Genomic DNA, 12,561 nt, shown 5'->3' with positions numbered 1-12,561 from the left:
GATTATCAAATGAAGACTTTGATATAAGCCAAATGAAATATGATATAGTATCACAAGTTAATCTCTCTTAACACACATTATGGAATAATGAGTGGTTGGATAAGAAATCAAACGCTATTCGATATGGTTTGGACTTCAATCAAGTTACTTTGAGTTACTTGATCCTTTTGGGGATTTTATCATTTTGTCTAAATTATTTTTCCACTAAATCTAAAACGAATCATATGAGATATGAAATGGTAGGGTACCATGTTTGTAAGTTTTTCAAAAGAAACAAATGCTCATTTTCCCTTACTATAATCACGAGTACAACGGGATTGTGGCTCGTGAAGCTGTCTTTCTAGAATACAAGTTTATTTCTAGAAGACAGAGTGGGAGAAATTATACAAGAGCCACAAAGAATGTTATGTCGCAAGAAACTGGTCTTTCTTGGCTACATGAGACTTTTTGTATAAGATGTTGTTTCTTCAAAACCTAGGAGGTTAAAGTCATCACTTGTTGAAAATAATGAATTAGTGTTACTTTTATTTTTTTTTTGATAAAATGTGAGTATATATATATCAAAAATATAGGATTTACATGAAGTGCAAATCCTTAATTACATAAAGTTCTTATGGCATAGCCAAGATACATCATTAGCACTCAAATTCTCCCTCCCTCTTCCTCTAATTCTAGCCTTCATACTATCATGTATCTGCAAAACAACCTGTCTAGGGTGCATTAAGACCATGTAATTCCTGCATTTGTTCCTCTGGAACCAGATAGCATATAGTGCCCCCAAGAACAAAGCAATCTGAACTCCTTTCTGGACAACTGTGCCTCCTCTATTAGCCCACCACATAAAATCAGCTGCCATAGGAAAGCTGCAGCTAGTGATCTGCTGCATAGCCAGCATCACACGTCTGCTGTACTGGCAATCAAAGAAAAGATGAGCCATGGACTCATCAGCTTGACCACATAAAGTACAGCAGGCATCAACATCCATCCCATAAGTTATCAGCTTATCCACAGTATTCATAGCTTCATGTGCCACTAACCATCCCATGAACCGATGCTTAGGGAGTGCCCAACTGCTCCACACAACCTTACTCCAAAAGCGGATGGACTAGCATTCTGAGCCATTCATAGCAGCCACTAGGGTGTGTACCTCGTGGGTTGAACCACCCACACCCCATCCACAAAGCCCTGAGCCAAGTCTTGCTTAACCTTACATATCCTCCTCCAAACCCAGCTAGAGTTAGTTGAAGGACTGTACTCAAACCAGTCTCTCCCTCTGAGATAATTACATTGTACCCACTGCACCCATATGGAATCTCTCTTCTCTGCAATCCAGTTCACCAGACGGCCCACCATTGCTTTGTTCCACACCTCCTGATCCTTCAGACCTAATCCTCCTTCTTCCATAGGCTTACATATTTTGTCCCAAGCCACTAAAGGGACCCTCCTATATTCTGTACCATTTTCCCATAGAAAGTTTCTACAAATGGCTTCTATGCTCTTAATGATGCCCTTTGGGAGGACAAACATCGAGGCCCAAAGAAGTGCAGGGTATTTAGGACTGACTTAATCAACACAAGCCTGCCTGCATAAGAGAACTTTCTTGCTCCATAGTTATGAATCCTTGCACAAATTTTCTCAATGAGACAAGCACAGTCAGTGATCTTAAGTCTTGTAGTTTGGATAGGCATACCCAAGTATTTAAATGGGAGAACACCTTCAATAAAACCTGATATCTTTAAGATATCAGTCTTAATGTGATCAGGCACTCCTCTAAAGTAAGCATTGGACTTAGCAGGACTAATTTTGAGGCCAGATGCTTTTGAGAAAGTGGAGAAGGACTGTAGAAGCAGCATCATAGAGGTAGTGTCACCTTTACTGAATAACAACACATCATCAGCAAACATCAGGCAGGCCAATCTTTGATTTTTGCACATTGGATGGAAATGAAAGTCATACTTGGCAGCTGCATATTTCAAGGTTCTAGTTAAATACTCCATACACAGGGTAAAGAGGAGGGGGGAGAGTGGATCCCCTTGTCTAAGCCCCCTCTTGCCCTGAAAGAAGCCAAACATATCCCCATTGAGAGATAATGAGAAAGAGGCAGTGGTCACACACTGCATAATCATGCTATGGAAGCCATTGGGAACTTTCAGCATCCTCAGTAACTGCTCCACAAATTGCCACTCCACTGTATCATATGCCTTATGTAAGTCAATCTTAAATAAGCATCTAGGTGAAGCATTTGGTCTCTCATATAACCTTATAAGATCTTGGCATATTAATATATTCTCCTGAATACTCCTGTTTTGAATGAAAGCACCCTGATTCTGGTCCACAATGTTTGGTAGCACAACTGCAAGCCTATTACATAGCAACTTAGAGATGATCTTGTACACAACATTGCAACATGCTATAGGCCTGAACTGAGTAACATTCTGAGGTCTCTCACACTTTGGTATCAAGGTGAGGGTGGTGGCATTGATTTGTGTCAATAATCTCTTCTGAGTGAAGAAATCCTGAACTGCTCCAATCACTTCTCCCCCTACCTTTCCCCATGCATCCTTAAAAAACTTACTCGTGTACCTGTCTGGTCCAGGTGATTTAATATCAGGTATACTGAACAGTGCATCCCTTATCTCCTTACCACTGACAGGTCTCATCAAGGATGCACAATCATCTGAACTGCACACAGGTCCCTGCTGAATTATCCTTTTATGAACCTTACTAATAATCTGACTGGTGCCAAGCAGTCCTTCATAGTAATCCAGGAATGTAGCTTGAATTTGATCAGGAGTATCACATACCCTCCCAGAAGTATCCTCAATACTAAAGACCTTATTCCTATGATTCCTATGCTTGAGCAGTCCATGAAAGAAGGCACTATTTGAGTCCCTATCCTGTACCCATTTATGCTTTGCCTTTTGAGCTAGATAACTATCTCTAGCAGCAGAGAGCTCTTTCAGACTGGCAGTAGCTTCTGATTCAAGAGCTCTCTTCTGCATATCAGATGGATCTTTACCTAGCTGCTCCTGCAACTCCTCTATCTGCTTCTGTTTAATATCAGCTGCTTGTTCAATGTCACTAAATTTCTCCCTGTTCAATTGCTTTAATGCAGGTTTCAGCAGCTTCAATTTCTTAACAAGTTTAAACATTGGAGTCCCATCTACTCTAGACTGCCAAGTATCCCTCACAATAGGAATGAACTCCTTGGATCCACCCCACATATTGAAATACTTGAAGCATTTCTTGCCCTGCACCTGCTTGTTGCTACTCACAATATAAGGAGTATGATCATACAAACCTTCTGGAAGAAAGTGGGCATATAAGTCTTTCAGGTGATCACACCAGTCCTTATTGATCAACACCCTATCCAATCTGCTATATATCCTCTCCTCAAGCTGTTGCTTGTTATTCCAAGTATATAGGGCACCAGTAGCAGCTATGTCCAGGACACCACGATCACTACACGGTCCTAAATGGCTCCATTTCGAGTGAGGTACATTCCCACCAACTCTCTCATGTGCTTTGCCAAAGACACAATCAAGTCACCTGCTATAGCCCATGGTCCAGCAATGTTCCCTGCAATTCTCCTCAAGTGTCCCCAAAGAGGAGCTCTGTCATTGACACCATTGAAGGCATACACCATAGTCAGGTAGAATACAGTCTTGCTCACTAAGGATTCTACCTTCATATGAATGAATTGGGCATTGTATTCCAGAAAATGGACCCTAAAAGATCTAGGCTGCCAAAGAATCCAAATCCTTCCTCCATTATGATACCCACTATTAGTAGATATACTCCAATTATTAAAATTATTTACAACTTTATGAAAAGCTTTGCTCTTTATTTTTGTTTCTAGTAAGCCAAAAAGACCTACTCCTTTATTTTGCAAAAAGAAATTAATTGCCTTCTGTTTACCAACTCTATTCATTCCCCTAACATTCCAGAACCCTATACTATCCATTAGACAAAATAAGAGGGTTACCACTACCATTTCCAGCTGCACCAGCTTTACCAGGTGACCTCAGTACTTCTTTGTATGAATGTGCACCAAAAGTCTCCCTACTATACCCATTCTTCTCATTCTCCTGCTCACTGTCTCCCCTTCTAAGTAACACCAATCTCTTGACTGGGGTCTTAGGCAGCTTGGAAGGAGAGGTAATAACCTTGCTAGGAGCCACTTGCATTTCTGATGTTGTAATCGTAGGATTGGCATTCTTCACAATTGGTCTCCATACCTTCTTAGTCACTTTCTTCTCCTTAACCAATTTGTCTTTCCTACACTGTTCCTGATCATGCCCCATACCTTGACATTTCAAACATTTGATAGGCTTCCACTCATATTCAATATCAACTTGATTTACTAACCCATGCTCATCCTTGAATGCTATTTTGGCTGGCAATTCCTGATCAACTACCAACTCTACCATGACCCGAGCAAACCCCAGTCTGGTTCTTTCCTCTGTAGCTGTATCATTCTTGACATATTTGCCTACAATGCCTGCAATCTTTGGTAACCCCTTGCCCCAGAATTTCAGAGGCAGCCTGTGCAATCGTATCCACGCAGGAACACATTTCACATCCTCTTTGGTCATCTCCATGTCTCTCTCCCATGCTTTCACAATCATTGGTTTGTTATCAAAGAGATAGTGTCCTGATGCAAGGACCTTCTCTTTCATTTCCATCGTTTTAAACCTAACCAGGAATATCCCATTGGGCAGAAAAGAAATCTTGTCTATATTATACCTCGTCCAAATTCTCCTTATGAAACCTTCAACTATATCCCATGGTGGGTTGGCTCCCAAGATAAAACAAACAACAGCCTGCTGCCAATACTCTATTTCATCTGCAACATCCTCCTGTTCCAACTGCAACATCTCCTCATTCCCTGTGTCAGGGACAATTTTTGGAGTATCCATACTCTGTTCTTCAATATCCTTGTCCTCCACGATCACATTAATTTCGTCCTCATCTTCTTCTTCTTGTTCAGATTCAGTATCAGTCTCCACTACAAGCTCTGGTATCCCTACCACTTCATGTGTGTTCTTTGTTTTCCCTTCCATCTCGACATTAGGTCCATTCATCACATTGGTAGGGCTTTCTGAAACTTCCTGTTCTTCTACTAGTTCCTCTGAATTCTTCACCTCAGACGTTGGAGGGATGCTCCTCCCACGTAGAGTCATCTCTCTTTGTCTCTGTTGAATTGATTTCCTGGCCATGGCACAACATCAATGGCGGCATAGCATGCCGTGCATGGCTTCTCTCAAGGTTTTTCTCTTTTTTCTCTCTAGGGTTTTTGTTAGTGATTCCTTAAGTGTTACTTTTAGAAAGTAAAGAGCTTGCAACTTACAAAGAAATTGATTGATTCAAGTTGATTACTTCTGGAAAGTAATGAACATATAACTTACATGAGAGTGTTTAAGTCACAACTCAATACAAGGCTTAGAGCCATGAAAATCCGAAATAAATTCCAAGTGAATTGAAAGATATACATATAGCGAGTGAATCTAAAACCCACTTCTTCAATTAGAAGGAATGTATTCAATACATGTCTTGAGTTTTGTAGATTCTTGCAATCCTAAGATAATGTGAAACTTAAGAGAGGGTCTTAAGTAGGACATCAATGAGTTGGAATCAATGTTTTGATCATGTTATAAAACTTTTCTCGATAAGTCGAGAAGTTGTGTTTATACATGAAGTTTAGTGGGAGTTACGGAAATTTTAATTAGTCTAATATGTGGATGACATATTGATCATTGGGAATGATTTAAGACTTTTGGAGTATTATAATACATCTTTAATATCCAGATTTATGATGATAAATCTACATGATATTAGCGTCAAATAAGAAGTCTTATGTTGATAAGATTCATGACTAGTTCAATCAAGTTGAACATATTTGATTGATTCCATTTGCTTCCGCTGCCGAATCAATTAAATAGGAAATGATGTATAACACTTCATATACTTTGAGTATGATGAATTGTTTCAAATCGAATTTAAGTAATAGTTACCAAGTAAGCCATAAAGATTACTGATATGTGCTTGCAGAAGCATTAAGGAAGTAAAGCAAAGTGTTTTTGATGCAATTTTGTGTAAGGGTGTTACACAAATGACAATTGACAATTGAGATTGCGCATGGTTTCCGACAAAACCATAATCAAAACACATCAAGATGGTTTAGTAACCATTGTGGCTATGTTATTTAAGAAATAGATTTTCTAGAGTCGTTCTAGGCAATAAAGAACAATGAGAGATATTTACAACGGAAATTGAGTACACTTGCAATCATGAGATGTGCAAGAAGGATGAGTCCCGCACACTGTGAAAACAGTGGGAGCTATTCTAAGGCTAGAGGGCCTATGTCCAGATTGGATCTAGACACGTATTCAGAAAGTTTTGTAATGCAAATGTATACATTACAATGGAAAACGAATATGTAGTAAGGTTGAGTAAGGTACAAGAAGTTGATAAAACCTACTAACCAAAGCCTTCTCATAGGCTTAACATGATGGGTCATGTCATTTCAATTGAATTGAGATGAACAACTACATTCAAGATCAAACTGGATTATAGAATATGAAGTAGTAATCAGGTATTGACTATTCATATATGATAATCACATTTGTCGTTCGAGTTTTTAAAATCTAAAAAAACTCCTTTTATACCTTGTTACATCCAAACGGGTTGTAGAGACAATATTGAACCCCGTTAAAGTGAGCCCGGATTAACATAGTATTCGCCCATGGTCACTTGTATGAGGTGACGTCTCGAAGTGAGTAGAGTGTGATGCGATTGATGGCAAGTTCAGTGCCATAAAGTCATGTGAGATGACTAGTCGATCACATAGGCAGACTGTTAGGAACACTTTGTCGGGCAGTGACCGCTTATAGAGTTCTGGCAAATTTATATAGCCTGGTCGTGGCAAGAGCTACTATAATATTCTAATGAGTCGATTCTTTTGACTAAAGACCGTTCACCTAAGGTGGCACAGTTCAGATTAACTTTGATTTGTGTTACTACGACCTTCGTAAATGGGGTCAAATGGGCATATTTTGGGTTATGATGGCTGTGGCTAGTCGAAGGGAATGAGTGCGATGGGAATTGTCCACCCCCTTGTCAGGGTTAAAACAATATCTCTGGGCCACTCGAGGAGTAATGAACTGGAAATGCGTGGCCACGCTCGGATGGTATCTATGGTAGATAACTCCGGCCAATCAATTATTCTCCAGATCGAGGAAACCACTCTCGATATGATCACTTGCAAGTACAACCAAAAAGACACCTTGCATTGAGTGGGAGATAGTAATAGGATAAGAGAATTGGTGACGCACACTTGTCGAGGACAAGTGGGAGATTGTTGGAGAAAGTGTCCCCGACAATAATGTGATCACAATTGTCGATCATATTGATCACATATTTAAATCTCATACCAAGAATACGAAGGGATGATACATTACATATATAGTCAACTGGTCCACACATATCGGTAATGATTGGCTGGCTAGAGTTTGACATTACTGTCGTGCGACGGTGGTGATCAATTGATCCCTTGAGGTCACACCTAAAGGACGATTCCCTTAATTGAAAAAGATTAATTAATTGTATGTCGATACAGATTAATTAATTCCTTAAAATTGATCAAATTATTATCATAAGAGAGAAAATGACATCTTATTATAATGTGATTAAATGAGATTTTATTTAGTAATTTAAGAAGTTATATTACTAAAAGTAATCGGTGTTTGCGAAACACGCGAGATGAGAATGATAAGTTAGTTATAATTACAAGATGTTGTGAATTATACTAACTAGTATTTAAATGACCATTTTTATGTGAAAGTAATTTTGAATTACTAGTCAATTTGTTAAATGTGATTTATTTAATTTGTATATGATATTTAATTTATTAAATATGCATTTTAAATTAAAACATGACATAAGACATGTCACATGACATACAATTGTACAATTGACAAAAATAAAATGACTCCATACTACATATAAACCGAAAATTGGTGGGCAATGTGAGAAGTTTTGTCTTTTTCCATTTGTCTTATTCATTTGTCTAATATGCTTGATAGTGACATGACTATGGACAAAGGCTTACACGATTTGTCCTGTGAAGACAAAAAGGAAAAAGAAAAATGGTCCTAATACTCCATAGACCCACCGGTTTTGGGCATCATTTTTAGAGAGATTTTTCTTATTATTCATTCTCTTATGTTTTTATGAAAAACCACTACACTCTCTCTCTCTTGTTCTTCATAAAAATCATTTTTATGAATCTAATTTGTACAAATCAAACACTAATAATACTAGTAGTAGTATATGAGTATTAGTAACCGATTTTAAGGTAAACCACATTATAAATATCTAGTACATGTTAGTTTGTGGGATTTTGGGATAGTCTTGGGTGATACTTATTGGAGGACTTCTATTTTGAAGTCATGAATGTTCATCCATTATTGGAAAGCTCAAGAACTAACAAGAAGGAGATCTTGTTGGTGCCCATAAGACCGAAATCTTATAGTGAGAACAATGATTTCTTCTCTACTTTTGTTCATGTTTGCATGCATAAGATCTACAATTTATTTTATGACTAAATAAATTTCTAACATATATGAATATGTAAATTAATGAGATTAATATTTTCTAACAACCTTGACTGGGACACCAGAAGTGTTAGGAGCTATGGCAGACTCTGACTCCGACTCAGACTCAAATTAAGATTCTCCTTCACTTCCCTCTTTGAACATATGGCCTTCTCCAGTTGTGATCTTGAGAATACGGCCTCGGCGATCGGTCCACTTGACGGTATTCCTCCAGCCTTGTGCAGCTTTCTCCGGGTCAGTGTCGGAGATCAAGGCAGTTGGGTCAAATTGGTTGTCCTTCAGGGCAATGTTGATGATGTCCTCATAGTCGATGTGCTTGATGTTATCCTCTCCAAAGAGGAGGGTGACAGCTTGTCCATCGAGGCATGACGACGGCTTGGACTCGGTTGATGCAGCTTCGGTGTTGTCGGGGACGAAGTAGCAGTCTTGGAAGACTTCCACACCCGTTTACCTGGTCTTGGCCACAGAGTCATAGATTGGCTCCGGAAAGCCATGGTAGAGCTTGGACTCTCCCTCGGGGACAAAGTATCCATTGAGAGTCAGATGATAGGGACGGAGGATAGCCCCGTGCTTCTTGCGTTTTCGAACTAGGAGGTTCATCTCCTGGATATCTTCATCGGTAGGTTTATAGCCCAGTCCGAAGGGGATGTTGGGGACCTTAGCCTGTTTGAAGGGAGGTAAGGTGCTCTTCAGCGGATTGAGGGGTAAACCCGGGAAATAACCCTGGTGCATCAGAATGCAGTTGACTGTGAGGTTGGAAAACGGGTCACGATCAAAGGGTGTTGATTCATCGGTTATGGCATTCACGGCTTGGAATCACCACATTTCATTGTCGTCCTCCTCGATGGCTTGGGAGGCTATTCCCTTTCTCATGACGGTTTTGATCGGGGAAGCAGGAATCGTGATCGTTTTCCCAATGAAGGGGACCCTGATTTTATGGTGAAGAGTTGAAGTAACTGCCTTGACGGCGTGGATCCAGGGACGTCCTAGAAGCATGTTGAAGGAGGCGTCGATGTCGACTACCTGAAAACTGGTTTGCCTCTCCAGTGGTCCGGTTGCGACAGTTAGAGTGATAAGCACTGCGACCTTACGACGAGTGTCGTCATAAGCGCGTACTCCTTGATTGGTTGGGACCAAATCAACTTCTTTGATACCCATTTTATGAGCCGTTTTGAGGGGAATGACATTCACTGCGGACCCGTCATCCACAAGGACCATGGGCACATTCTTCTTGAGACAATGTACGGTAATGTACAGGGCAAGATTATGATTGGCTCCGAAGGGAGGGATATCCTCATCAGAGAAGACGACCCGGTTGTTCAAGTCAGGGGCGTCCCTTGTCATGTGTGCCACTATTTCTTCAGGGGAGGAGGTGGAGGGCACAATTAATTTTCCCAAGGCCTGTAGCAAAGCCTGTCGATGCTCAAAGGATGTCGCGATCAGTTGCCAAATTGAGATTTCGGCTTTTGCTTTCTGGAGCTGCTTGAGGATCGAATGCTCGAGAGCCTTTGGTTGAGTGCCCATGTCAGGGACGACTTGGTCATTCGTTTTTGGAATGACCGTTGGATTGTTCGGGTTCTGATAGGGGCGTCCGGATCGGGTAAGGTGACCGATCTCCTCTGCCTGCTTCCCTGGGGCGATATAGACATCTTCAACATCATCTCTCCAGATGCCATTAATTTCTGAATTCCGAGGGTACCTTGGAGGGGTATTCCTCGGTGGGCAGTTTTTGTGAGGGACATTTTTATGGGGGTGATTCTTGTGAGGGTATTTATTGTGAGGCTGATTATTGTGGGGTGATTATCGTGAGGTGCATGCCAGAATGGTCGCGCGAGCAATCCATCCTGGTGAGGGTAGTTTTGGGCGCTCGGGGGACTCTCCCTCGGGCGTGGTGGTGGAGGATTGAAGATAAGTCGGCGGTAGGCATCGTCAAGTCGGGTGATCCTTTCGGAGAGACTGGCTATGGCTTCCTCAACCTATTGGAACATGGTGAGCATAGTGGCGGCATTGAACACAAATACCCCGTCCGAGGGATCTTTTTGCAAGGCATTCACTTCGTCATCAACTGGCAGGATGAGGTGTGAGTAGTCCAGAGTTGGCTCATCGTTGGAGATAGCGTGGATTCCCAAAGGGTTGGTTTTGTTGTTCGGCTTAGTTGGCGGGGGTAAAGGGAAATCCCCTTTTTCAATCATGTCTTGGATGATGTGTTTGAGTTTGAAGCAAGTTTCTGTGTCATGCCCTTTCCCCTGATGGTACTGACAGTAGGCATTGGGGTTCCAGAAGCGGGAGTTCTTAGCATCGGTCGGATCCGGGATGGGTCCAATTGGTTGTAACTTCCCCTGGTCCATGAGCCTCTTCAGGGCAGTTGCATAAGTTGACCCTATATTAGTGAACATTCTCTGGGGGCGCTCAGCTCTCTTGGCGGTTGGTTCAAGGAGGTTAACCTCATCAATATTGTTCGTTTGACCATAAGGGTGAGATCCGGTTGAGGTGGATCCATGGTAGCCTCTGCCAATGGTCTTGGCTAGGACACCCTTTCAGAGGTCATCTTAAATGTGTGTCCCGAGGATTTGCAGATCCTGGAAGGTCTTAATGTTTTGGTACCTCAGTAGATTGGCATACACTGGGCGGAGATTGTTGACAAACTTTTCAACCAAGGTTGATTCACTCGGCTTGCTGACCACTTGAGTACTTACCCTCCTCCAACGGGTTAAGAACTTGGTGAATCCCTCCTTGTTGTTTTGGGTTAGGACCTCAAGAGTACGGGTATTGGCTTGGATTGCAACATTGTCGGCATATTGCTTAGAAAATTTAACTGCGACCTCATCCCAAGTAGTAAGGTTCTTCGGATCAAGGGAGTAGTACCATTGGCATGGGATAGGTTCCATAGAGGACAGAAAGATCCGGATTAAAAGTTCCTGCTTGACCCCTTTTATGGCCATGTAGTCTTTTATGGCACGGATATGATTGAGTGGGTCCTCCACTCCTTTGAACTTGGGCACATCAGTCAGGGTAAAGTTGTTAGGTAATTGATGCCAAACAGGTTCGAACCTTCGGTTGTTCTCAAGATGGATATTGTTACCCCGGGCTAGGAGCTGTTCTTCCAGGAGCTTTAGCCTCTTCTCCGTTTCAGTCAAAGGTGGAGTATTATGTTCTCCAGCTTCTTTGTTTTCCAGGGTGTCGATACGGGTCTCGACGCGGTCTAAAGTGACCTTAAGAGCGGCGAGCAGGCTGGCTAGCTGAGCAGTCGTGACATCTCTGTTGTTATCATTGTTGTTGCTGTTGACAGACGAAGTTGAAGACGGGGCCATGGTTCTGAGGCAGAAAAACGGCTCACATTACAACTCGCTCTGACACGGCTCAAAGACTGAGCGCAGACAACACAAAAGGCGAGAGAAGGATCAGACTCGACAAGACGAGGATTACCGTGTGTGGTACCTCGGTGCTGACTCGATTTATGACGTGACGGTGTTGACCGAACTTTTGACACGCGTCCAATGTAGTGGCGTGGCGCCATTGGACGAGTCTCGTGGTGAGACGACTCATAAGTAAAGATCCATAAGTACGTTTGCTTCGACTCGATAGACACGAGGCGGAATCGGAACGGTGGACTGAAGTTTTCGAAAATAGAAATTTCCAAAAAGATTCATTTGTCGCTTTATGGACGGCTTCCGAAGATAGAGATCCCCGCAAGTCGGTCAGTTGAAATGGTTGTCTAAAGTTTGTTTGCAAAAGACGGTTTGAGTTTGAATCGGCTCGGAAAACAATGTATTGTCTCCCAAGACGATTTTTTGAAATTCAAAATTGTATGTTTTGAAAATCGAGTTTGAAATGTTTGAAGAGGTCTCGGGGACGGTGCATGGTCCTCCGGATCTCGAAAGTGTTTCGAAAAAAGGGTGTGTGCTTTTCTCGGGTTTTGAAAGAGCCATTGTCGGCGTGTAACGGG

At 41.7% G+C, this 12,561-nt stretch overlaps 1 protein-coding gene across 1 annotated transcript; it reads right to left on the bottom strand.

The window, feature by feature from the left end:
- Window positions 1-598: 598 nt before the first annotated feature.
- LOC141620331 (uncharacterized) lies at window positions 599-1,404 on the bottom strand. The gene is made up of 2 exons (XM_074437233.1): window positions 1,148-1,404; window positions 599-1,070 (listed from the first exon to the last, which is right to left on the bottom strand). Exons 1-2 carry the CDS (start codon window positions 1,402-1,404, stop codon window positions 599-601), a joined length of 729 nt encoding a protein of 242 aa, XP_074293334.1.
- Window positions 1,405-12,561: the final 11,157 nt, after the last annotated feature.

This window comes from Silene latifolia, chromosome X (assembly GCF_048544455.1).
Source record: "Silene latifolia isolate original U9 population chromosome X, ASM4854445v1, whole genome shotgun sequence".
NCBI lineage: Eukaryota > Viridiplantae > Streptophyta > Magnoliopsida > Caryophyllales > Caryophyllaceae > Silene > Silene latifolia.
Note: the sequence above shows the minus strand (reverse complement) of the source record. Positions and strands in the feature narration are given on the sequence as shown.